We start from the raw sequence: 27,428 nt of genomic DNA, 5'->3' as shown, positions 1-27,428 counted from the left end.
TTTAAAAACTTTGCGGAAAAACTATCCTTACAATGCAAAAGAGCATGAAAACTTTGTTGTTATCTATTCCTAAGCAATATATCATAACTCCTAAGAAGTAGCTCAAGAATCTGATCTTCAAACTATGCGATAGAAATCCATCTACGCGATCAGATTCAACATGTTCTTTCTTTAAGTTTCTTCACTTTTTTCTTTGACTCTTACAAGCATCAACATGTGACCCAGTCACATCATGTATCAAGAATCTCAGTATAGAAACTTAGCAGAGTTAGATAGTGGAGTTTACCTGAAGTAGGGTCGAACTTATTGAGTTTAACATCCATAGGAAAAATTTGGCAGCTTCGCAAATGGTGCCCCTTCCTTTGGCAATTTTAACAAATGGACCCTTTGGTAATGGTACATGGGACTATCACAGACTTAGCTTTTCTCTTTACTATTTGGTCAACCGAGTTGACTATGGCCGATCCCTTTTCATTGGGAAGAGAATGTTTTTTCTGGATTTCCAGTGTCTTCATTGTCAATGTCCATAAAGTTTTAGGAAGTTGATCTTAGCAAATAGATAAGATCATTAAGGGTCTTGTCATAGTCTGTTTCATAAGAGTCCCAAAGGAACTCACTATGTGACTTAGAAAGTGATTGAACCAACTTTCTCAAGACTTTGACACCCAACTCTCCCGACTTGTCAGTATGTGACTTCATCTCCAAGATGTAAGCACACCTAGACCTTGCCTTGCCAATAGGGCTTGAATGACCTTGAACTTATGGGATAGGGAGAATAATTGGAGGAGGTGGAGGAAGTAAAGTTCCAAGAGATTTGGGAGGATCATAGATGTCTGAACTAGACATCTTTTGGGAGACATTCAAGATAGTTGATTAAAAGTCCTTAATATAACACCCAATATGAGATATTAAGGCTAGGACCCTACAAACTATTTTATAACTCGGAAGAGGGATGCCGTAATCCAAGCTATAAAATATTTGAAGGTAGGTGAATAACTATTCACCAATTTCCACCAGGATAAACGAAATGTATTATTAGGTTTTAATTGGTTTTGAAACTCCTAGATTCTTTTGAGATTCATTGAACTGTTCAATGGCATGTTTCAATCTCGAGTGTGCCCTTCAGGTTTTGTGACTGGGATGCCGAGGATCACAAAACAAGGTGTGAAGTAACCATGCAAATTACTTGGTACCCTTATGTGTTTACCCCTCAATCGACGTGCCAGTTAACCACACACGCTCCATCGATACTATGATAAACATTAAGCTACCCTTTGCCTACCTTGTTAAATACGAGTTAGTGTGCCGGTTAACCACACATGCTCCACTAACCGACTTAAACAAAGTGCAAAGTGTAATTTCATGGATTAGCACCAAATTCACATTTTCCTAAGTAACTAAGATTGGGTATTACTAAGAGTTTAGTTACTTAGTATTTATCATTAATACTTTTAAAGAAGGGAGAATTATAGTCCTTGTCCTACCCGTTCGGCTAACGACCCTCCACCAGTCAAGGAAGCGGTGGGTGAGAGTGGACACCCATTAAACTGCCATTTTATAGGCAGTAACCTTATACCCCCTTATAGACCGACTTCGTGAATGAGGCCTACTAACGGTAAGACTGACTTTACTCTTATACATATATATAAATATTATTAACTTATAATATTATAAATTATAAGGGTTGAATTTTAACTTTTAAAATTCTAAGGGCTAACTTGGAATTAAGGTATTCATAAGTGAAAACTTTTCAAATTCCAAAACTTGAGGGCAAGTTTTGAAACTATTCAAAACTAATTAATTCCATAACTTTTGTGTTTAAAGTAGTTTTAATTAAAAAACTCTTCAAGTTCCATAACTTGAGGACAAGTTATGGAAGACTTTAAACAAATAAAAGAATGTAACTTTTCTTTATTTTGTAACTTATGGAATTAATTAAGGTTACACATTTTATTAGTTAATGAGGTGACTCTTGAACCTCCATAACTTGAGGACAAGACTCTTCATTTTTTGTAACCATTGTCAACTTTAATGAGTTTTATGAAACTTAAATGTGACCTTTCATGTAACTTGAGGACAAGTTACACAAACACATTTTAGAATCAATTCTTAGATTAAAATGGATTAAAGACACATAATCAATCAACTTTTCAATTAATCTAAGCAACTCATAAGATCAAGATAATTAAAAAAAACTTTTGGATTCCATAACTTATGGAGTTTAATGTTTTTTTAATGATGAAACTTTTCATGTTCCATAACTTATGAACAAGTTATGAAATTCTTTAAAACATTTACACCAGTTTTTGTAACTCCATAAAAAAACTTTGAATCAAGTTTTTTAAAACCTTTTTCATATCCATAAGTTATGGAGGTTTTAAAAAAAACACTCTTTAGATCACACTTTTAAAACTAATAAAATAATCATATCATTTTATCTTTTACTAAATTTGACCTAATTCAACTCATATAGCAAACGATTCAAATTTTACAAATAATTACTTTTTCACAAAAACAAGTAATTATCTTAAAATTTGACAAACGTCATGGTTTTTTTTCAACTTTGAAAATAATACATTTGCATCAATATAACAGAAAACAACCCATGGCTCTGATACCACTGTTGGGTCTTGAGCATTCTAACACTCCTAAGTGTACATGCGACCCTAAATACCTTGGATTTATGTTTTCTATATTAAAAATGCAAATATGAATATCCAATGTATTATCCTAACTAGCATACCAAAATATTGATACATAGTAATGTAACAAGTTAGAATACATACCTCTTTGTTGTAATCTTGTCTTCATGAAGCTTGAGTGCCTAGTGCCCTAAGTATGACACCTCAAATGGTTCACACAACACCATAAACACTTGGAATAACCTTGAGAATAAGGATACTTTGGTTCTTTCTAGTGAAATCGGCCTTGCCCTTTTTTGTACACACTCTAGTGAAAATTTCACCAACCAAGGACATCTTTATATTGTTTGGTGATTAGGGTTAAACCCATGACCCTTCATTTCATATGATCCATGGGTTAAACACTCCATGGACTATCCATGAAAGCTTAGCCCAACCTAGATGAATGTAACAACCGAAAGATACAACCAATTTTAAATTTTTCAAAAACATCTCGATTCCATTAAATCTTTACAAACAGGTTTTCAATACAAAACATTTAACGTGTTCCCAGAATCACAATACTATGAAATCATGAGGAGCGGTACGATCACGCCTTCGCCTTGCCACAGTCTCCTGAAGAACCTGAAAAACATGAAACCACAACTGTAAGCCCGAAAGCTTAGTGAGATATCCCCAAAATACCAACCACAAATACCATACACGCATAACATGCCATAACGTATCCGATCACAGAACATCCATGCACTTCGGGTCTACTGTGGGACTGGTCTGCCGCACCGGCCTACAGTCCACCTGGTCCACCCTCTGAGTCTACAGTATGACTGGTCCGCCCGCACCGGGCCTTCAGTTTATCAGGTCCACTCTCCGAGCCTTCGGCACGTCTAGTCCGCCCTTTCGGGGCCTACAGCCTATCCGTACCGCTCGCTGGGCCTTCGGGACAACCGGTCCACCCTGGGTATCTTGGCCTATAGCACACAGCAGGACCCGCCTCAACCCAACTCCAGTCCAAACAACCATGTGCACATATACATAGAATCATATAGCAATTCACAGTCAACAAGCAGATCAAACAGATCACATAGCATAACATCATCCTAACCAGGATACCGACCTAACAGGTCACTAGCATAGCATCTCCCTATCTCTCAGGATACCGATCTCAATCAGGTCTCTAACATATACCATCCTAGCTCTCAGGATGCAACAAATCATAGCAACAACGTAACAACAACTACCCGGATCTCAATCCGATAAGGGCCGGCCTTGGTGCCTTAGACCCTGTTGATATAGTGAGGATAACTCACCTCGAAACTGCCGACTAAACAGATAACCCAAGCTGCTCCGATCACTGATACGATCTCCACCACTGGACAACCACCAATGCACTGAACTCAAAACAATAATCAACAATTACCAAAATGCCCTTGGAAACCACAGGCCAACCCTTGGTCAAAGACAAGGTCAAAGTCAACCCCTGACTGACTCTACTCGCCGAGTCAACCCGATGACTCGCCGAGTCCCCATACTCAGAACTTCCCTCAATCCGCGACCTAACTCGTCGAGTCACCCCGAGACTCGTCGAGTTCAACAACTCTGAGTCCACTCACACACAACTCACCGAGTCATCCCTTGACTCCCTGATTCTCGACTCGACCAGAAAAATATTGGGACTCTTCGACAAGACTCGCCGAGCCCAAGAACAGACTCGCCGAGTCTAAGGCTATCTTCAACCTACTCGCCGAGTTGTTCATACAACTCGCCGAGTTCCAGGCCATCTTCATCCAACTCGCCGTGTTGTTCTTCCAACTCGTCGAGTTCCAGCTCATCTTCAAGCAACTCGTCGAGTACACCCATGTGACTCGCCAAGTACCACCGGTCTGAAACCATTCAGAAGCATTCCAGGCCATGCAATTGCTCCCAAACATAGATCTAGCCTCCTACAACTCATTCATCACGTAAAGTGGCAAACTTTACGTGAATCCAAAGAGATCTATGCATTTTTCACATTAGGGCTAAGGTTTGGGACATGATAGCTTCATCTAACACTCAACACAGGGACTTTCATGCATTCCAACTCTTCTCCTTTCCAGATCTGAGGTAGCAACCTTAGATCTAACCTCTAAACTCCAACACTTCCAAATATAATTTCTAATACCCCCAAAATGATGCATCAAGGAAATAGCAGCTCAAAGACAAGATATTACTTCAAAAGAACGCCCCAACTGCAATGAAACTTGAATCCAAGCAAAGCCCCTTGCTCCAAGCCTCTCCTTCTCTAAGATCTCTTCAATAACCACCTCTCCAAGCTCTAATTTGCTCAACAATGGTGCTTCTCCACGATTTTAGGGTTTCTGGGACTCAAGGGGTGATAAAGAGGCTAGGAGGAAACATAATGTTCTTTATATAAGGCTCAACCCTGAGAATTAGGGTTTTCTCCACTCAGCGCCTACTCGCCGAGTCCACCTCATTGACTCGCCGAGTCGGCTTTTTAACACGCGACCAAATCGCGACTCTACTCACCGAGTCCATCCATGGACTCGCCGGGTCACTCTTTCCCAATTTACTCTTTTAGCCCTTCCATTCTACTCTTGATATTTCGGGATGTTACAATGAACTTGGCCCATCACACACACATATATATATATATATATATATATATATATATATATATATATATATATATATCTAAGAGTCCATATTTAATTAGTTCCTTTTTGATCACTTAATTAATTATAAATTAATTCTTGATCAATACTAATTAAATAATATGATTATATATTAATATATTAGAACTTATAATATATTAATATAAATCACTAGTATCCTTTTTCCTCATCTTGTCTATCCAATTGTCCTGATGCCATGCAACCCAAATGGACCATGTTGGTTCGGGTCAAGTCTTACCAATTATAGTTATGGACTTAGACATTGATCCAACATAAGGATCGTTAGAATCAGATTGATAATGAGGAAGAGATGGCATTTGGGGTATATTGGTTTTATGGGTTATGTAGTACGTGGAGCATACATATGTGTACGCATGGCGTACTAGTTCTATAGTCGGTATGAGGGGCGTACAATTGTGTATGCGGGGCGTTTTGACGTGAGGCAGGATCGCGTCTTCGGGCTCGTACACTGGGCGTACGTGCATCTTATTGAAAATATTAATTTTTATGTTGTACCCTATAGAAGCTCATTAAGTCTTTAGGGCCGGCCTGTTTACCAGCCTCCAAGTCCTAAAAACCCTTAGAGATCATCCTTTAGCCTTCATGATGGTATTTGAGCTCATTGTATCCATTTTGGTGTGTTTTGGTACATATCCAAGAAGTAGAGGTTGGTGCTGTTGGGTTTTAGCCATAAGAACTTTCCTATGTGCGCATGCAAAACCCTAATGCTTGGATCTAGGCTTTCTAATAAACATGCTTTGAATCCAAGACTTCTAATGACTAATTAGGTTAAATAACAACATTGAAATAGATCTAGAACCATACCTTTGAGTTCCTTGTTGATCTTGAGGTCTTGGAGCTTCTAGAGTCACAAATGTCACTCCTCTAATGGATTACAAACACCAATAGCAAGGAAGATGATTTAGGAGAGAGGAGAGGGGAGGAAATTGGCCAGGGTTCTCTTGCTTTTTCAGAGGTGTCGATTTCCCTTAGCTATGGGGTCTATTTATACTTGTAGACTCCTTAAGGGTTACAACCTAAACCCTAATTGGATAATCTTCTCTTAAGGCTATCCAAATCCCTTCCATAGATAAGCCTTGGACGAATTAGCTATCCTTTTAGCTTCTAGAATTCATCCAATCCATATCTATATGGATTTACAGTCTAAAGTTTAACTATCAAACAATTGACAGTTCATACCCCTTTATTTAATTAATCTCTTTAAGTCACCAAATTAATTCTAATTAATTCTATGACTTATATTAATCAAATAACAATATATTATTCTTTATATTATTCTTATAATATATAAATAATATTTACTCTCTCTTAATAAATCATCCTATCAAGTTGCTATGGTGAAGGCAACCCAAAAGGACCATGCACAACCGGGTCAAATACTTGCCTAATATAGTTGCAGCCTTAGACATTATTCCAACAGTCTCCCACTTGGATAAGTCTAGTAACTATATACACAAGTACAATTCGGTTTGCAATCGTAGCTCTCAAAGACGCTGTCAAACTCTGATCTAATCAATCTTGTCCTTTAGATAAGGGATCGTACAGTCCTCTGTTAGATATCATGCTGACAATCCTATGGAATGGTGAGTCAAGCATTTAGGTTTCTCAATCTCTGATTTATTTGACATAGAACTTAATCGAACACATCAATTCAGTTCTGACCGGGCCCGGCACATAAGTCAAATCAAATCATCGAGCAGCCGAGATATCACTTTTACCTTCTTAGATAAAAGTTACAGATAAACTTCGACTTATATGCATTTACTTATTCATTAACCAACTATACACAACAATACATTTTATAACACCGAGTTACTGATGCGTTTTCGTATTATCAATGTACAATCAATTAACAAATAACAAATCATATATCTAGGTTTTAAGACCAGATGATATTATCGTCTTGCGATCAACCTTTATATCATATTCCATAAGGTGATTCCAGCAAGCGCGGGTTTGTTCCAATGCTGAAAACTAGTTCATAAGCACTCATGAACGTTGCAGCAACCCTTTGCTATGTCTAACACCATTTAGACATTCTACACATCAATTCATGACAATCTTCATTCATATCTACTCCCAACGTATGAACGATTGTGGACCATTTGAACAATTTCTATTATTCATAATAATCTTAATTATTCTGGAAGTCAAAACATGCAAAATGAAACAATAGCTAAACAATTAACATAAGATAGTAACATTACTCATAAATAAAACTCCTTTATTTAATCATCAAATGTTAATTACATTTATCTATTACACATTTCTAATACTATCTAATCTATGCTAATATCATCCTTCAACCCAATACTCCTAGCATGCTGCAAGTGCTTAACCCTACTCAGTCCCTTCGTAAGCGGATCTGCTGGGTTATCTTCTGATGATATCCTCTTCACTATGAGTTGTCCTTCTTCTACACGATGTCTGATGAAGTGATATTTTCTGTCGATATGTCTTGATCTACCATGATCCCTCGGTTCCTTGGTCAAGGCAACCGCGCCTTCGTTATCACAGAAAATCTCCATTGGCTCTTTTATGGCAGGTACAACTCCAAGATCACCGATGAAGTTCTTTAGCCATATTGCCTCCTTCGACGCTTCGCTCGCTGCAATGTACTCTGATTCGCACGTTGAATCAGCTACGGTTTCCTGCTTGGAACTCTTCCATGTCACTGCTCCTCCATTTAGGGTAAAGACCCAGCCCGACTGCGAACGGTAATTGTCCCTGTCGGTCTGAAAACTGGCGTCACTATACCCTCGCACCTTCAAGTCATCACTCCCTCCGAGGAGTAAGAACCATTCCTTCGTCCTCCGAAGGTACTTAAGGATGTTCTTCACCGCAATCCAATGTGCTTTGCCAGGATTCCCTTGATATCTGCTAACCATGCTCAAGGCGAAGGCTACATCAGGGCGAGTACAAGTCATAGCGTACATGATTGAGCCAACTGCGGAAGCGTATGGTACTCGGCTCATATCTGCTATCTCAGCTTCGGTACTCGGACTTTGAGTCTTACTCAACTTGGCATTGCTTTGTATCGGTAATTCTCCCTTCTTTGAGTTTTCCATACTAAAACGTTTTAGTACCTTCTCTAAGTAAGTATTCTGACTAAGTCCAATTAGTCTCTTACTTCTTTCTCTTACTATCCTTATTCCCAAAATGTAAGAAGCCTCTCCGAGGTCCTTCATAGCGAAGCACTTCCCGAGCCAGGACTTAACCTCCTGCAGAGTCGGGATGTCGTTTCCTATGAGTAATATGTCATCGACATATAGAACGAGGAAGCTTACTATACTCCCACTGGCTTTGACATATACACAAGACTCGTCTTCGCTTCGTACAAATCCAAACTCTTTGACTTTCTCATCGAAGCAAAGATTCCATCTGCGAGATGCTTGCTTAAGTCCATAAATGGACTTCTCAAGCTTACACACTCTATTTGGATGCTTCGGATCCACAAACCCCTATGGCTGAGCCATGTAAACATCCTCAACCAACTTTCCATTAAGGAAAGCGGTCTTGACATCCATTTGCCAAATCTCATAATCATGAAATGCGGCAATAGCTAGCATCACCCTAATAGATTTAATTTTCGCAACTGGTGAGAAGGTCTCATCATAGTCAACTCCGGGAGTTTGAGTAAAGCCCTTCGCAACCAATCGCGCTTTATATGTGTGTACGTTTCCATCCACGTCGGTCTTCTTCTTGAAGATCCATTTGTACCCAACGGTCTTACGTCCGGGCACATAGTCAACCAAATTCCAAACTTGGTTATCATACATGGATTGGATCTCACTATCCATTGCCTCTTTCCACTTTGCAGACTTCGGGCCTGCCATGGCTTCCTTATAGCTATTAGGTTCATCAAGATTTATTAGTGTACCATCACTAATATACGTGTCCCCCTCGGTAGTAATATGAAAGCCATAAAACTGGGGATGAACTCTAACTCTATCGGAACGTCTAAGAGGTAAGGATTCGTCAATCGGTTCAACCGGAGTTTCCTCCTCGGGTTGAGTGCCAGCGGTAGAGGTTCCTTCATCTATCGACTCTTGAATCTCTTCAAGTTCGATTTGCCTCCCACTGTCTTCTTGGCTTATGAGTTCTCGTTCTCGGAAAACTCCTCTCCTTGCAACGAAGACAACATTGTCCTTCGGTCTATAGAAGAGATATCCAAAAGATGTCTGCGGGTAGCCGATGAAAATACATCGCTCACTTCGAGGTTCGAGCTTGTCGTGAGTATCTCGTCTTACGAAAGCCTCGCAACCCCAAACCTTGATATGTGCCAACGAGGGAGCTTTCCCTGTCCACATCTCGTGAGGTGTTTTGGCAACCTTCTTAGTAGGGACTCGGTTAAGGATATGGGCGGCAGTCTCTAAGGCATACCCCTAAAAAGAGATAGGTAGTGAAGCACGACTCATCATAGAGCGAACCATATCCAATAAGGTTCGATTACGCCTTTTTGCCACACCATTCAACTGCGGTGTCCTAGGAGGTGTCAATTGTGAAACTATTCCACACTCCTTGAGATAATCGTGGAATTCAAGACTTAGATACTCTCCTCCTCGATCGGATCGAAGCATCTTGATTTTCCTGCCCAATTGATTCTCCACTTCATTCTTGAACTCTTTGAACTTTTCAAAGGTTTCTGACTTTTGCTTGATTAAGTAGATATACCCATATCTACTATAGTCATTGGTAAAAGTCACGTAGAAGCGGTTCCCATCCTTCGTGGTTGATCTAAACGGTCCACATACATCGGTATGTATTAGGTCCAATAGACCCTCGCCCCTTTCACATGTACTCGTGAAGGGTGACTTAGTCATCTTTCCAAGCAAGCAAGACTCGCATGTGTCATCTTCCCTAAGGTCGAATGACTCCAACACTCCATCCTTTTGGAGTTGGGCTATGCGTTTCTTGTTGACATGTCCAAGACGACAATGCCACAAGGATGCTTTATCCATACTAGTGGAATAATCAATATTCAAAACATCATTTCCTAAGTTATCAACAATCATAACGGTTTCATATATTCCATTACATGGTATAGCTTCAAAGTAAAAGACACCATTTAGATAAGCCAAAATAGAACCATTCTCATTATTAAAAGAAAATCTAAATCCTTGTCTATATAAACCATGAAATGATGTTTCTAGCCATTTCTGGCGAATAGCAACAATTGTTCAAATCTAAAACCAAACTATTCCTAAGCACTAAAGAATACACTCCAATCTTGGTCACAGGCGACGATCTTCTGTTCCCCATGATTAGATTGATCCTTCCTTGCTCCACATCCCTACTTCTTCTTAGTCCCTGCACATTAGAACAAATGTGGTAACGACAACCGGTATCAAGAACCCAAGAAATAGCATGATTAGAATCGTTAGATTTAATTGTATATATACCTGCGAAAGATGGCTTGATCTTTCCTTCTTTGATTGCTTGCAGGTACTCTGGGCAGCTTCTCTTCCAATGTCCTATCTTGTGGCAGTGGTGGCACTCTGCCTCCTTCAGATTAGGACAGGGCTTAGCGGGATCAACTTTGGTCCCACTAGAAGAGGCACCATCTCGGGCTTTCACCTTGCGATAGTTCTTCGATGAAGCTTTCCTCTTCTTTCCCTTTCCTCGACCAATAGCCAAGACAGGAGCAGTAGTCGGATTGGGAGTAGGTGCAACAGACTTGTCCTTGAAGTTGCTCTCAGCGACCCTCAAGAGACCTTGGAGTTTGATTAGGGTGACCTCTTCTTTGTTCATGTGGTAGGTCATCCTAAATTGGTTGTAGATCGGAGGCAAAGAGTGAAGCACCATGTCGATCGCCAAGTCTTCACCGAAGTCAACGTTTAACTTGCGAAGGCGGTCGACATACCTTTGCATCTTTTGCAGGTGCACGGTAAGAGATTCTCCATGACCCATCTTGGCGGAAATCATGTTAGTGAAAATCTCATAACGCTCTTGTCTCGCGTTTTGGTGGTATCTCTCCAATAAGTCTTGATGCATCTCGTACGGGTACATGTCCTCGTAGGACTTTTGGAATTCGGAGTTCATGGTGGCAATCATGATGCAATGTACCTTCGTTGCATCTCGCTCATGAGTCTCAAAAGCGGTGATTTCGGCCGGAGTAGCGATTTCGGGGTTGATTTTCTCGAGCTTCTCATCGAGGACATACTCCTTATCCTCATAGCGAGCAATGGTGCGAATGTATCTTATCCATTCGCTAAAGTTCGTTCCATCGAAGGTGACCTTTTGGCAAAGGCTCATCAACGTGAAAGAACTAGCAGCAGCGTTGTTAGCGTTCGACATCTACAAAAGAAAAGGACAAAGATAGATTAGAATAAGAATCCCTAATTATCACCCAATAAGAAAATTAGGGCTAGGATCCAACAATAACATTTACATACTAGAAAAGGGATGCCGTAATCTAACATGCAAATAAATTGAAGGTAAGTGAATGACGATTCACCAATTCTCCATCACAAAACTTAAACTATTAGTCCTAAGTGTTTTTGAGAATTCCTAGGTTCGGATGAGATTTATTGAAACTATTCAATGGCATGTTTAAATCTCGATATGCCCCTCTTGTTTGTGACTGGGATACCGAGGATCACAAAGCGGGTGTGAATTACCATGCTAATTCACATGGTGCCTTCATTGTTACGATCACCTATTCGATGTGCCGGTAAACCACACACGCTCCATCGAACTATGATAAACAATGAATCACCCTTTGCTACCTTTGCTTAGAACCAATTAGTGTGCCGGTAAACCACACACGCTCCACTAACTTCTTAGCAAGGGTGCAAAGTGTAATTTCATGGGATTGCATTAATTCACTTTTCCTAAAGTAACTAAGATTGAGAATTTTTTTTTAAAAATGTGTAGTTACTTTGTATTACTTTTATACTTTTAATGAGAGGATGAGGTTGCCCTATCCTACCCGTTCGGCTAACGACCCTCCACCAATCAAGCAAGCGGTGGGTGTGAGTGTACACCCATTAAGCGCCATTTTATAGGCCGCAACCTTATACCCACCTTATAGACCGGCTTTGTGAATGAGGCCTACTAACGGTAAGACTAGCATTTAGTTATACATATATATATTATTCTAGTAATATCATATTAGTATAGGGTTGTATTTTAAAACTTTTTAAAATCTAGGGTTTGAAATTTAAGTTGTCTAAATTAAAACTTTTAATCACAAATATAAATTTCAAAACTTGTGGGTAAGTTTTAAACATTTTAAAACATGAAGGATCAAATAACAAATAATTCCAATTAACAATTAATATCCTAATTATCTATATTTGATTTTATTCAAGATTTCTTTGAAAGATAATTACCAAAATAATTAAAATAATTAATTAATTATCATATAAGGAAATTAAATATTTTATTAGTTGATAAATACCTTTAACTAGATCAAGATAATAGTCATATATATCAAAAAAATCGGATTTAGATTGATCTATTATGATTAAGGTAAGTTTCCATAAGATAATTATGAAAAAATCCCGAATCTGGCCATTCCTGACGCCTGGACTCGCCGAGTGCACAAAGGGACTCGCCGAGTCAGGCCTACTCGCCGAGTCCGCTTTGGAACTCGCCGAGTCCATGACTCAGAAACCTAAAAATCGAATTTTGCAGGTTTGCTTCAGTTAATCAAGCAACAATTTAAAGAAAACCAAGCTAGGCTCTGATACCACTGTTGGGTTTTAGCCATAAGAACTTTCCTATGTGCGCATGCAAAACCCTAATGCTTGGATCTAGGCTTTCTAATAAACATGCTTTGAATCCAAGACTTCTAATGACTAATTAGGTTAAATAACAACATTGAAATAGATCTAGAACCATACCTTTGAGTTCCTTGTTGATCTTGAGGTCTTGGAGCTTCTAGAGTCACAAATGTCACTCCTCTAATGGCTTACAAACACCAATAGCAAGGAAGATGATTTAGGAGAGAGGAGAGGGGAGGAAATCGGCCAGGGTTCTCTTGCTTTTTCAGAGGTGTCGATTTCCCTTAGCTATGGGGTCTATTTATACTTGTAGACTCCTTAAGGGTTACAACCTAAACCCTAATTGGATAATCTTCTCTTAAGGCTATCCAAATCCCTTCCATAGATAAGCCTTGGACGAATTAGCTATCCTTTTAGCTTCTAGAATTCGTCCAATCCATATCTATATGGATTTACAGTCTAAAGTTTAACTATCAAACAATTGACAGTTCATACCCCTTTATTTAATTAATCTCTTTAAGTCACCAAATTAATTCTAATTAATTCTATGACTTATATTAATCAAATAACAATATATTATTCTTTATATTATTCTTATAATATATAAATAATATTTACTCTCTCTTAATAAATCATCCTATCAAGTTGCTATGGTGAAGGCAACCCAAAAGGACCATGCACAACCAGGTCAAATACTTGCCTAATATAGTTGCAGCCTTAGACATTATTCCAACAGGTGCAAGGTTAAGGATTAAGGAAGAGCTTATGGATCGGGATTACGTGCTTCATTTCCCTCTTAGTTGAGGTATAAATCTATGAACTTGATCATTGATGTATTAGATTTATCACTTATGAGTTTTGGTTCTTTTTTGACCCTATGGATATGATTTAGTGGCTTTATGCCACTCCAGGAGCTTTGCGTTGCCCCTCTTGGTGTTTCTGAGGTTCAAGGTCCATAAAGTGGGCACCTTTAGGGTTTAAATCCATCTATGCATGAGTTTGGGTCCTTTTCAAGATAGTAGAATGCTAAATTTTGAGGTTGGGTCTTCTTGGGGCATGCAAAGTCGCCAAGTCAGTGGCTTTATGGTTCTAGACGTTCATTAAGAAGTAGATCTGTGGTTTGGACTTCTGGATTGATGCATTAAGAGCTTAATGGATGGTTTGGCTGCGCTGGGTGTACAAGTTTGTACGTGCAGCTTACAAGCCAAACAACGAGTACGCCTAGAGTATAGATGGGTACGCCCCACGTACTCAATTAGGAATGATTTTACATGATTGGGCTTCGGTTTGGGCCATCTTTTTGGCTTAGTCATCTTGGGCCCTGATGAGCCATCAACTTTTGGGCTGTTAATTATTTTGTGGAGACCTACAACGGGTTTGGGCCCAAGTTGGAAAATTAAGCCATGGATTGGGCCTTGGGTGGTTTTTGGTATTTGGGCCTTTTTGGATTTTGGGTTTGGGCCTAAGTCTTGGTCCAAACTAGGTCAAGGGTAAATTGGTCATGTACCCTAGTAATGGATATATGGTTATGGTTTGGGACCCAAGTGTTGATTGGGTGTTGTTTTGTTATTGATAGTTCAGGGATCTGTCAACCAGCAGCCATGGATTATCTGAGTGATTCAGTAGTGCGAGGTGAGTCTCCTCACTAGGTTTAGCGGGTCGAAGGCACCAATGTCGGCCCATGATTTATATGTTAGGATTCTAGATTTCTTCATGACTCTTGCATGTGTTGAATGATGGTATGCTTACCGGGCAATACCCGATGCCAGGTGGGGCCTGATAAGTTTATTGTATGCTAGCTATAAGTATCTATTTTTATGCTTACCGAGCAAGGTCCGGTGCCCGGCGGGGCTAGATGATTGTATGGTATGCTATAGTCTTTGTGATTAATGCATGTGCTAGTAAGGTTATATGTGATTATTATTATATGATTATATGATTGTATGTGTATCGGTAGGGGCCTAATGTTAGTCGGGGCCTGGTGATTGCTAAATCTGTAATTCGAGCGGGGCTCGATGTCGGGCAAGGCCTGAGGCTGAGTGGGACTCGATACCGTGTGTGGCCTAATGGAGAGTGGGTGCCTAGTATATGATTGATGTATGTGTGGTAGGTGGTGTCTTGGGGAACTCACTAATCTTTGTGCTTACGCTTGTTAGTTTATGTTTAAGGTGCTTCGGTTTTCAAATAGAAGAGCTCGGGATGATTGCGCGACACACACCACATGTTTCCACATTCCGTGATTTACTATGATTTAATGATGTTCTGATAAATCTTGTTTACCTTGGTTTTATGGAAATGATATGTATCAATGAATTATTAATCTAAAAACAAAAATTTTATGTCATTACTTTTGGGACATTTCAAGGACCGTCAACTCAGGAACAGCCCATCAAAAACCCACTATTCGACAAGACCCGGGAGCAAACTATTGTCCATAAGACCCTGCGTTCTAGCATCGACAATCTGACCTCGGGATTGGACCCATTTTCGGAGAGAAACACCCGCTCTAGATAAGACAAAAGAGTACCAGTCACCCCAGTGCGACATGTGTAGTGCTCGGTGATCTGTTAACTGTCAGTTCTGCACCAATAGAAAATAGCCACATGCGGAGCATGAACTACCAATCGAAGGCCGCCTTGTCAAGCCATGCCTGGAAAAGTAGAAGATACTATCGGGGATCTGTTCCCCTGACCACAGGTACAAGAAGGTCCCTTCACCCCCAAGGGAAGGGATCGACTCAAAAAATCCCAGTCTCATACTCTCCATACAATACCTTTTCTCAATGGAATCCACTGACTTGATCATTGGAGATTTGTTCCGGGATCAACTCCCAGACGAAGAATAATGATCTTGTTTTCTTTGTTGTGATTCTAGAAAAAATAATTGTAAGGTATTTATTAATTTTGGTTATTTAATTATTTTGACTTTTGAGCCTTGAAGTCATTGGAATTTTTCGTTTTAGGCTTGGGGTGTGCCGTACGTGGAGCGTACAACTCCATGTATGCAGTGCATACTAGAGTAAAAGGAACGCGGACGCCATGCACTTAATACACGCGGCGTACGTGTCCAGCCGCCAAGACCATAATATTCAGGGTTTGAGCACTATTTAAAGAACATTATGTCCCAAGGATCTTTTATATCAGCATCCCACTTGTCCGTAATTAACCTCCAGGAAACCTTAACTCCATTGTTGAGTGTTCTTGAGCTTGGAAGGTCTTTTTGAGTGTATTTTTGTGCTTTGAAGGAAGGAGATCATCTTAAAGCTTCATTGGAGGAGTGAGTGCTTCTAGATTCGGATCATCTTCATAATTTGGCATTTATTAGAGGTATAAAGCTTTGAACTTGTTTTGTTTTAGCTTAGATCTAGTTCTAGCTTGGTTTTGGTTAACTTTCGGTCCCATGAGTGAGTTTTGGTGGCTTGATACAATAGCAGAAGTTATGAGTTGCCCCTCTTGACGTTTTTGAGGTTTCTAAGTCTTAAAGTGAGCATGTTTTGGGTTGGAACACACCCATGCATAAGTTTGAGTTCATTTCATGGAAGTAGAATGTTATATTTCAAGTTTCGGTTCATTTAGGTCATGCAAAGTCACCAAGTCAGTGAGTTTATGGTTTTAGAGGTCTATTAGGAGGTAGATCCATGATCTGGACGTTTGGTATTAAGCATTAAGTGCTTAATGGACTCTTTGGCCTTTTGACGATTACACCAAGCGTAAATGAGAGTATGCTGAGCGTACTTGTGAGACTTCCCGATCCAGCAAAGCAGCCTGATACACGGGGCGTACCAAGGGTACGCCCAACGTAGCGCAAACGGTGGGCTTCAATGTTGGGCTTTAGGTTTGGGCCACATTTTGGGCTTAGAAGGTTAAGGTTTTTTTTTCGGGGGGGGGGGGGGGATCTGATTTTGGGGTTTCTGGTCCAAGAACATTATTGGGCCTTGGGTTTAGGCCATGAGAAGGGATATTGCCTAATTGGAAATTTGGCCATGTTTAGGCCTTAGTGGACTATTCGACTTTTGGGCCCATTAGATTGAGAAATTGGGCATTAGTCTTGGACCAAGTTAGGTTAGGGTAAAATGGTATTTTTACTCCTAGGATAGATTTATGGTTAGGGTTTGGATCTCAAATGTTAATTTGATTTCATTTAACATTGCTAGCTCGGGGATTTGTGAGATCAGCAGCTAGGGATTATTCATTTGATTCAACATCTTCAAGTGAGTCTCCTCATTGGGTTTAATGGGTCCAAGGCACCAATGCCAAACCATGATCTGTAATGATTAGTATACTTATTTTTTGTGTGATACTTGTATGTGCATGAGTATGTATGCTATGTGTTTACGTTATGCGAGTGTGGGCGGGGACCGTTATGCGAGTGTGGGTGAGGCCTGTTTGTCATTGGGTGTGGCCCGTTATATGTTATGTATGGTATGCAGTATCTTATAGTACTCATTAAGCTTCGTGCTTACGATTTTCAGTTTGTGTTTCAGGTACTTCCGTTTCCAAAGGGAGGAGCTTGGGTTGACTGCATCGGACGCACCATGTGGATTCTGTTTTTGGGACACACTCTGATTTTTATGATTTTTGATATACTTATTTTCTGGGTTGTATGACCAATGCTTTTGGAATATTGTTTTGTTCAAATTTGAAAATGAAAACTTTTTAGTTCATATTTCTGGGTCGACAACGTTTCTCACGAATTTTCCATGACCGATTTGGGAATGCTTCATCATTTTCTTGGCATTCGCGTTACATGTACTAATCGTGGTCTATTTTTTTTACAATCTCAGTATGTTAAAGACTTTCTTGACAGGGCAAAAATGACAGAATGCAACCCGTCGCCACGCCAGTGGACGCTTCTTCCGAACTGAGTGCTAATTGTGGTCAACCATTTACCAATGGTACTCTTTGCCGAAGCCTAGAAGGTGCTCTACAATACCTTACCTTTACGAGGCCAGATATTGCCTATGCCGTTCAACAAATTTGTCTTTTTATGTACGCTCCCAGGCAACCTCATTTTAACTTCCTCAAAAGCATACTTCTCTATCATAAGGGAACCGTCGACCAAGGGCTTCACATTCGCAGGTCCTCAAACCTTCGCATCACTGCATAATCGGATGCCGATAGGGGGGGGGGGTGGTGCCCTGATTCTCGACATGCAACATCTAGATATTTTGTGTTCCTCGGGGACAACCTCGTCTCTTGGTCATCTAAACAGCAACCAATTGTATCACGATCTAGTGCATAAGTAGAACATAGAGGCGTTGCACTGCCAAAACAAGCTGGCTTCGAAACCTATTACTTGAACTTCATGTGCCGGTAAGAAAAGCAATGATTGTTTATTGAGACAACATCTCCGTTGTTTACCTCTCCGAAAACTCGGTCCAACATCAACGAACAAAACATGTCGATATTAACATTCATTTTGTTCGAGAACTGGTTCAAATTGGAAGAATCCGTGTCATTCATGTACCGACCGATCATCGGTTTACGGATATTTTTACCAAATGGCTGACACGTCAACTCTTCGGTCGTTTCATGACCAATTTGTACATCCGTCCTCCAACTGCCAGGGAATGTTAGACGTATTATCCTCTCTAATAAATGAAATTTTTTTTGCCACTTGTCACACTCTCATTCAATTTGTCAAATGTCATTTTGTGGTTATTTTGAATTAATTTTTTCCACGTGTCATTTTATAAGTTTTTATATTTTAATAAATTCCACATAATATTTTAATGTAACAATTGCAATAAATGGATATTAATTTCATTAATAAATTTACCTTTTAATTTCAAAATTTCCAAAATTAAAGCTCATTAGTTTTTTTTTCTTTATTTAAATTATTTGTTTAAATTTAAAAGATAAAAACCATTTACATTATAATAATTCATTATTTTTCTTATTTTCTTATAAATTCAAAGTTCTCAAAATTTTTGACAATTGCATTTAACTTTTTTCTTTTTATTTTTTTTTATTTTTTTTTATTTTTAAATTAGGCCAATTAATACATGAGTCTCACAACTAGTTTGTATACATTTGTTATTTATATTTTCCCCTGTAATTACTCTTAATTGATCTTGTATTTTAGGTAGTTTGTTAGCTATTGTATGAGAAATCGATCGATTCTATGGAATCCTTTAGCAGCCGGTTAATACATAATGTGTAATTTCTAAAATATAAAAATAGACTTTATATTAATCTAAAATAGGTTGAAAAGTTTCAATGTTTTTACCAAATGTTCAAAATACTTAATAATGAGGTTAGAAATCCAAATCATTATACATGGTTCAATTTAAGACTCATTCTTATGTTGAACTCCAAAAGTAAATTATTAACTGGTCTTTTACCAATGGCGTGTGGTAGATATTCTAAAAAAACTGTTTTACTTTTTTTAATTAGTTCAAACATAATATCAAACCTTTGTTGTTCTTCCTGTATCAAGAGTGAGTGCACTTGTGCCAAAAAAGGTAAGTAACTCATCATCAACATGTTTCCCCTCATTGTTGATGTTATCATTGAGTCATGTTACGGATTTTATGAGTTTTTGATCTTGCAGCTTCTTAGAAATCGCTTAATTAAGCTGATCCACAAGCACATACAGACCGGTCGTGTTACGTAACCAATATCTAAATCACACAGGCTCAACAAAACCTACACCAAGCTAGAACAAGAAAAAAACAGAAACTATCAACTTGCAAGATGGGCAAAAGCGTCATTAACTAGTTGAAGCGTACAAGCAGGACGACCAAACACAAAAACCAACAACCAAATAACTGAATCCAACAATAAGTCTTGCCTATTTTTTCTTGTTGAAATCCCGAATCATATGAAAGATATGGAATGATAAGACACACTACATATAAGAAGTTTTATGATTCATAAAGAATCAAGGGAATGAACACCAGGGCAAACTTCACCAAAGTACGAATCCTTAAGACACTTTAGATACCAAATAACAGGAACAATATTCAAAGCATTTTACAAAACAGTGAAACAAACAATATATGGTTCAGATAATCTGACATAATCAATAAAACTGGGTTTAAAACATAGTTTTAAACAAAAACCTCGAAATTTAGCAGACAATGATGTGCTCATGAGCTTCTCTTCAAGATCACCTGTGGCGTTTTGTTCCCATGATCCATGATATTCAAATTGCTTAGCTGACATTGACAAAGAAAGAATAGTGTGAGGGAAAACCGCATTTACAATATATAGAGAAAGCACAATGAGAAGTTAATTCCCAATACATTGTCACAGTAAACAAGCTATAGGTGAGCACAATTCTGTATTAACACAACTACATGACCAAAACGACCCGTTTGTTATGAATGTCAAGACACAACAAAACAAATTTTAATTTTTTGTCCCATTCAAAAAGGTTGAACAATGCGCAACAGGGACTCCCTCTTGATTTCTCATATGTGCAAAAGACTGTCATGTCCTCCTCATCCTATTCATGAAAATAATTCTAGAAAGCTTGTTGAGTCCACAGTCATGTCCCTTGTAAGAAATGCAGTTTAAAGAGAAAAGTGGATATGCAAAGTTGCTGTAACGCAATATTGCTGCAAGGAAAAATGGGTATAAGACAGTTGTTGTAAGGCAATATTGCTGTAAGACACAATTGTTGTAAGACAATATTACTGTAAGAGGTCGTTAATGTTGGAAACGGTTTTGACTACTTCTTAACTGCAAATAACCTCTTAAAACCATAATTTCGTCATCCTTAACCATTTTCATAAATTTTTAGGGGTTTATATATATATATATATATATATATATATATATATATATATATATATATATATATATATATATTATGTACTCAATACTTTGACTTTTACGAATGTGAGAACAATTCAAAAGTATGATTACAATGAATGCTTTATTTCTTGTGGCTAAGAAACAAAGGGTTTTGTTATTAGATTATCTTGCAAAAATATTTGTGGATCCCAAACATAGGCAGCAAATAGTTTTCAAGCAACTTGATGTCACAATAACTATCCAAGAAAATTCCTTCTTTTAATCTACAACACATTTTTCAAGAATTTAACTGCCACTAACATAATCGACCAATAAAAATGCTCATGAGGTTATCCTAGTGTATTGATTTCAATATGCCCAACAAAACCTCCACCATGTACTTTTCTAATAAGTAATTCCCGGAGAATTTGTTCCCTTTTCTCTTCGTCTAGGAGTACTGATTTGGAGTGTAAAGATCTGTTCACAAGCAGTGTTTCAGCAAAAATACCTTCGGTGTAAACCGATTCTGGCTCCTCTTGCGAATCTTCTAGCATCAAAGAAGTTTTAATATCCTTAGTTTCATATAACTCGATGGCTTGGCTGTTTGGGCACTCAGATCGGTGATATCCTTGCACTTGAAACACTTTAGTTTGCTATGTTTCTTTTGGTCTTTGAAATAGAAGTGGGTTGTTTTGTCTCAATGGAAGATGTTGGTGTCACAAATGAGCTACTAGAACTATCCTTAATTGATGTGTATCCCCTCGACAAGGTCACTACTTCCATATCAAGACCAAAAATAAACTGAGCCATGGTGTGTTCGCCAGATTCAGAATTTGAGGAAAACAAAAGTTGGGAGAAGGGAATGTGGGAAGCACTAACCAACTCTATATTGGGCTACAAACCCAACCCAATCCCACACTGGTAAAATAAGAAACTAGATGCTAACATATAAGGCAACAGGTAATCTCTTCTATCACCAACTGGTTTTAGAAAATGGAACCTCATTGTTCTTCTATGTTGAGCATGGTTGGGCTAGTATGTAGCGATCCTAAAAAGTGACATCGAAGTTAAGGTCAAAGCCCAGATGATATGGAAGGCACAGGTGGCATAATCCCCAGTAATTCACAGTCCAACGAAGTTGATCTTGAAGCCTTGTATTGAAAGTCTTCTAGAGGGCCCATGTCACGTGAGCGTGTTCCGAGAGTATCAGCAGCATGAACCGAGAGTATCAGTTGTATGAAAAAGGATTGGATATGATGAGCAGTCGTTGAGGGGAGGCCAAGGGCGGAACTTGGATTTGAGGGGATGATTGTTGGGGTGCAAACCCAATCCCACATTGGTAAAATAAGAAACTAGACGCTATAATATAAGGCAATGAGGAATCCCTTTTTATCACCAATTGATTTTAGAAAATGGAACCTATTTTTTTTCTATGTTCAACATGGTTGGGCTAGTAGTGATCCTAACATTCTATACAAGCAAAGTCACCAAAAATGACATAAAGATCATTTGGTAGTTTCCCACATAAAATTAGAATTAACAACACATTGGGATAAGGATATTGACTAAGGTTCTAAATTAGAAAGAGGTCTGCCTTACATGTTCTCCATCTTTCTATAGGGAAGGAAATACTTGACCAAGATAAACTAGGTAAAAGAAACAACTAACTAGGAGACTAAAAAAACTTAGACACCAAAAAGACTACTCTTTTGACTTCTCTAAACACTAAATAGCTATTAACCACAATTTGATAGCAGAACATGGAAACCATATAGACTAGACTCTTTAACATCCCTAAAGATTAAACTCCCATGGACCGAGAGTTAAATAGAATAGGACATGGATTTTGATTTTCATGTCATACAAATGAACCTCATAGGGATGTAAAAGAAAATTCCCATCAACACACAAAGCCTCTAAGGCCTTGTCCTCCTTTTCATCGAATCTTTGTGCATCAAAAGTCTATGTTACAATTAATACATGCACTATATCATGATTTTGATGGTGGGCTTGGATTTTAAGAGGCTTATAGCTAATAAATGCAAAGAAGCTTACAAACAGAAAATTAAGATGCAAATGAATTTTGTGAAATATAGACTACAACTCATATGGTCTCAACTCTAAAGAGTTCATTGAATGACCTACTTTTATAAAGATCGTCATATAGATAGTGAGAATCAAGTGATTTACCTTTCAAGATTCCCTAGCTCACATGAACTTGTACTGACGTGACAATGTTTTGGTACCTAGACATATGTATGCAGATAAAATCAGAGGTGCAATTACAATCTGAAATCACTGTCATATGGACAAATGAGATCTTCTCTTCTAATGTTGATGATCACAAGTATAACAAAGATGATACACAATTTTATATAAAATTATAGTAATCCAGCTTAATTAATGCAATAGGACACAATAAGAAAACATAATAGAACCCACCTTGCGACTCTCGGTGATGCTTATTTCCTGCTGCCTTTTGTCCTGTTTCTTGAGTACATGAGGAGATACAAGGCTTGGTATGTAATACTTTAAATCTTCCAATTGCTGCACAACTTTAGTGTTAATCGTGCGGTTAGGTCCCACAAGCTCCCATGACTGCTTCACATTGTACTCATTCGTCACCCGCACTTTGAGGGGAAACATTTGACCATGAAATACACACATAGTCCCCAAAAACGTTGCCCGTTGACAAGTTTGTGGGATTTCCTCAAATTTATCATCAGACAAATCAAAAGAAAGAATTACATGTTTCTTATTATTAGCTGTACCATGAGAAACAACCCAATGAAGTGCCCCATTGTAAAGGACACCAACCCTAGTGATAAAAGTGTAGTTGACTTCTCCTATAACTTCCCAGATGTTGGACTCTAAACTAAACTTTAGGAAACAGGTAAGATTATTGCCTTTTCTAAACCCTAATACCACCTTGTAATCATCTTTGGATGAATCGTAACCAAAACCATAAATCAAAGGTCCGGCCTGATCAAGGATTTCGGGCTTTTTCAGTTTATTCACCTCTCTGGTTTCAGGATTGATAACTGAAAATTCAGTACGAGAGGGAGAAACACATATTAAACCATTGGAAGAACCAAGTAGATGACGCGTGCGACGGACAAAATAGAGGTTACCAGCATCAAATAAATGCTCCCAATTACACTGTGGTGTAGCAGACATATCAATTCTTCTGTTTCCCATTTTGTCATATTCACGATCACGGCGATAACTGTTTTCGAGATGGGCTTTGATGAAATCAGGATCAGAGATCACATATTTCCATGACTTTGAAACGCTCCTGGAACGGATCAGATCGCTCACCTCTGATCTTATCAGTATTTGTTCAATCAATTCATCCGGCAGCTGTGCCATTGAAACCCTAGAATTGGAAACCGCGTTTCGAGAGGGTGGGGTGCAGGCATTGTTTTATACTACATTTATTACAAGACAATCATAAAATCACAAATTAAGTTACCCGAAATTTTACTAAAAAGATTAGAGAAATTACCCTTAGCGATGTGCCTTATTCAAAACTTACCACATATGATTGTGGGTTTAATAAATTTCAAGATATTAACATACTCACCATCTCAATTCACAATGGGAGTGGGTGGAGCTGCTGGAATCTAAGATAACTATTAAGACATGATCAAATGCAGGTGACCCAAAAAGGAAGAGGCAGAGGAAGGAAGCAAAGGATCTGTTATTTTTTTGCTTACTTCACAGGAAGTTAGTTCTTATCTAAATAAACAAACTGTTTTCATTAGAGCAGTTTTTATATCTAGCTTGTTTCTGTGGTTTCTTCTGGGATGAACTCAGAAACTCAATTAACAGCTATTCTACCTGCTGCCGCTTGATCTATAATATAGTATAATATAAATTACATTCAATTTTGTGTAATTCCATTAGAAACAATTCTGCTCAAAGTTAATTAAACCGCAAAATAACAAAACTTCAAACACAACCCTGTGAAATTAATTCTATGATCAAAACAAACCTAATCCATATTTACAATTAACCATATAAATACTCCAAATTTTTTTTAAAAATATGAACTCATTACACACAATTTTGCACAATAACTAAGTCAATCCAGCGCTGATAAAAAATTCAGCTACGATGTTAAGTTCATACACAAATTTCCAACGATTAATAACGCTTTTTACTAAATAACGAGAGAAAAGTATCCAACTAGAATTTGAGAGGAAGGAAGGGATCTTGCCGGTGACCAGAGTGAGAGATGAGAGGATGATGCATGCGTTAATTAGCGGATTCAGTTCCGATTGATAGCCGTTTCAAAAATTGAGCTTAATAAAGGCTCCCAAATCGTTTATAAAGCATAAACCCTGCAAAAGGGAATTTACAAGATATAAAATCTACCAAGGCCAATTCGTACAATTAATAATATAGAAACAATTAGGAATGTTTTTAGTAAATCTAGTTGAAACAGTAGATATGTAGATATTTATATAAAAAAAAAGTACTAATAATATAGAAGCCATTTTCTCACCGAATTTTTGAAGCTAATATCAACCGAAATTTTGAAGCCATTTACTAGGTACAGGACACACTTCCGTGATTTCGGTAATTGTTGTCTCGTCATTTTCTTCCCGTTCTCTATTGTTGTTATTGTTGTTGGTGACAGATGGATCGCTCCTATTGGGTGAATAATTTGACCATTGATCTTCCAAATGGCTTATAGTCTCCCATCCGCTTTCATCATCATCTTCACCATCATCATCATCATCATCATCTTCATCTTCTTTAAGACCATTTTGGTCAAAATAACCAGAAGAATAAGAATGTCTATGTTCGATCTCGTTTCCATTTATGTCCCCGAAACTTACCTCTTCGAAAACCGAATATATGTCATCCCAGTTCGGTTTTTCATACTTAAACTCACTGGTTTCTTGAATATTAACCGAATCTGCCGTTTCTTTAGGGATATATTGTAATATCTATTAAATTAGGAATATATTTATTGTAATTATCTTTTTCTTTATTTTCTACATTCTGTGTATTATATATACTTAATAAATTATCCTCCACATGCGTAGTGCATTTATCCAACCATACATAACATAAGGCAGCCAACCTACCTTTTTCATTTTTTAGACTACCTGTTAGAGCATAATCCGTTTACCAAGTCTATTCAAAGATTACATTTCATTATTTCAATGAAGATAAATATTATGGGAATGAAATTATAACATTCCAAGTGTAAACCCCAAAAAATACAAAGATAACAACAATTAAAAAAAAAGAAAAAAACGCTAATGATTATGGTGTTCAAATAATAGAACATACACGATCAACAATATTATTCGAAGAACGACATGGACAATGGGAGATTACAAAACTCGAAAACGAAAAAAATACAAAGAAAAATTATTTTATCTAAATATGATGGTATGCGACATGTTTGGGTAAACAACATCCGAGATTTAAAAGTTACACAAAGAAAATCAAATGAAACACATGCATAATATAAGATACAAGAATTAGAAACCACAAGAAATGCTGAAAATATATGGTGTTAATAAAAGAACATGATAATTTGGTGAAGGAGCAGCCCTCACACAACTATATTTGCAAAACCAATAATTCTGACAATCAAATCAAGATATTCCCCATGAGATCTCATCTTGTCCATCTAGCTTTTTTTAGAACAACGAACACACACACCCATTGTAAGTGGTTTGCCCAAGAACTCAACTTGAGTTGACTTCGGTCAACCCAACCGTTTTTGGGTTAAATAACCCAGTTAATAGCCCAAATGTTTGTAGGTCCACGTATGTTTGTTTATATGCTAATTTCAGCTGTAAAGAGAGATAGAAGGTAAGTCTTGTAATAGGGGATAAAAAGTTACAAAAATTACTTCTTAACCTAATACAAAGTTTTCTCTCTTCTGATGGATGTAAGCAGGTTATTGTTGAACAACGTTAAATCTGTTGTTCTTCATTCTCTATTTACTTTTCTTTATCTTGGTTATTGTCATTGCTTGTTCTTGGGTCTAAGGGCAAAACGGGAATACAAATAGAAAGGTTAGTTGCTGTCAAGGTTCTATTTTCTGCATTGTTTCGCTATCGTGAGGCTGTCAACCAAAAAGGAAAAGGCAAGGGAGGAAAGTGTAATTGGGTTAGTTGCTGTCAAGGGTAGAAGTAATGAAGGTTAGTCTACATCTAAATCTAGACCTCTTGCAGAAAGGCGGTGTTTTAAGTGTCGTGAGCTTGGACATTTCAAAGCAAACTGTCCTAACAAGATACTAGGATGGAACAAAGAAAAGTACAACAACTACAAAGGAAATGCACAAGAGAAGCAAGAAGCTAGTTATGTATCGGGAGAAGAAACCAACGATGATTGTCATTTTGTCACTTCTGATGAAGAAATCTCTGGTAAATGGATTATTGATTCTGGATGCTCGTACCATATGTGCCCAAATAGGAAGTGGTTTACTAACTATAGGACCATAAATGGTGGAATCGTGGTGATGGGAAATAACCATTCCAGCAAAATGGTTGGGCTCGATTATGTTAGAATCAAAATGCATGATGGAGTGGTTAGAACTTTGTTGGATGTGAGACATGTTCCTGAGTTGCGAAAGAATCTCATATCTGAATGTGTATTGGACTC

At 38.1% G+C, this 27,428-nt stretch overlaps 1 protein-coding gene across 1 annotated transcript; it reads right to left on the bottom strand.

The window, feature by feature from the left end:
* Nucleotides 1–23,198: 23,198 nt before the first annotated feature.
* Nucleotides 23,199–24,167, bottom strand: LOC145058658 (F-box protein CPR1-like). Its single transcript, XM_079006554.1, has one exon. It carries the CDS (start codon nt 24,165–24,167, stop codon nt 23,199–23,201), a length of 969 nt encoding a protein of 322 aa, XP_078862680.1.
* Nucleotides 24,168–27,428: the final 3,261 nt, after the last annotated feature.

Source organism: Lactuca serriola, chromosome 1 (assembly GCF_051521515.1).
Source record: "Lactuca serriola cultivar US96UC23 chromosome 1, Lser_US96UC23_V15, whole genome shotgun sequence".
NCBI lineage: Eukaryota > Viridiplantae > Streptophyta > Magnoliopsida > Asterales > Asteraceae > Lactuca > Lactuca serriola.
This window is presented reverse-complemented; position numbering and strand designations above follow the sequence as displayed.

Bases quoted from the DNA above. Each gene is read 5' to 3' on its own strand.
- LOC145058658 (XM_079006554.1), bottom strand. From the start codon at position 24,167: ATGGCACAGCTGCCGGATGAATTGATTGAACAAATACTGATAAGATCA.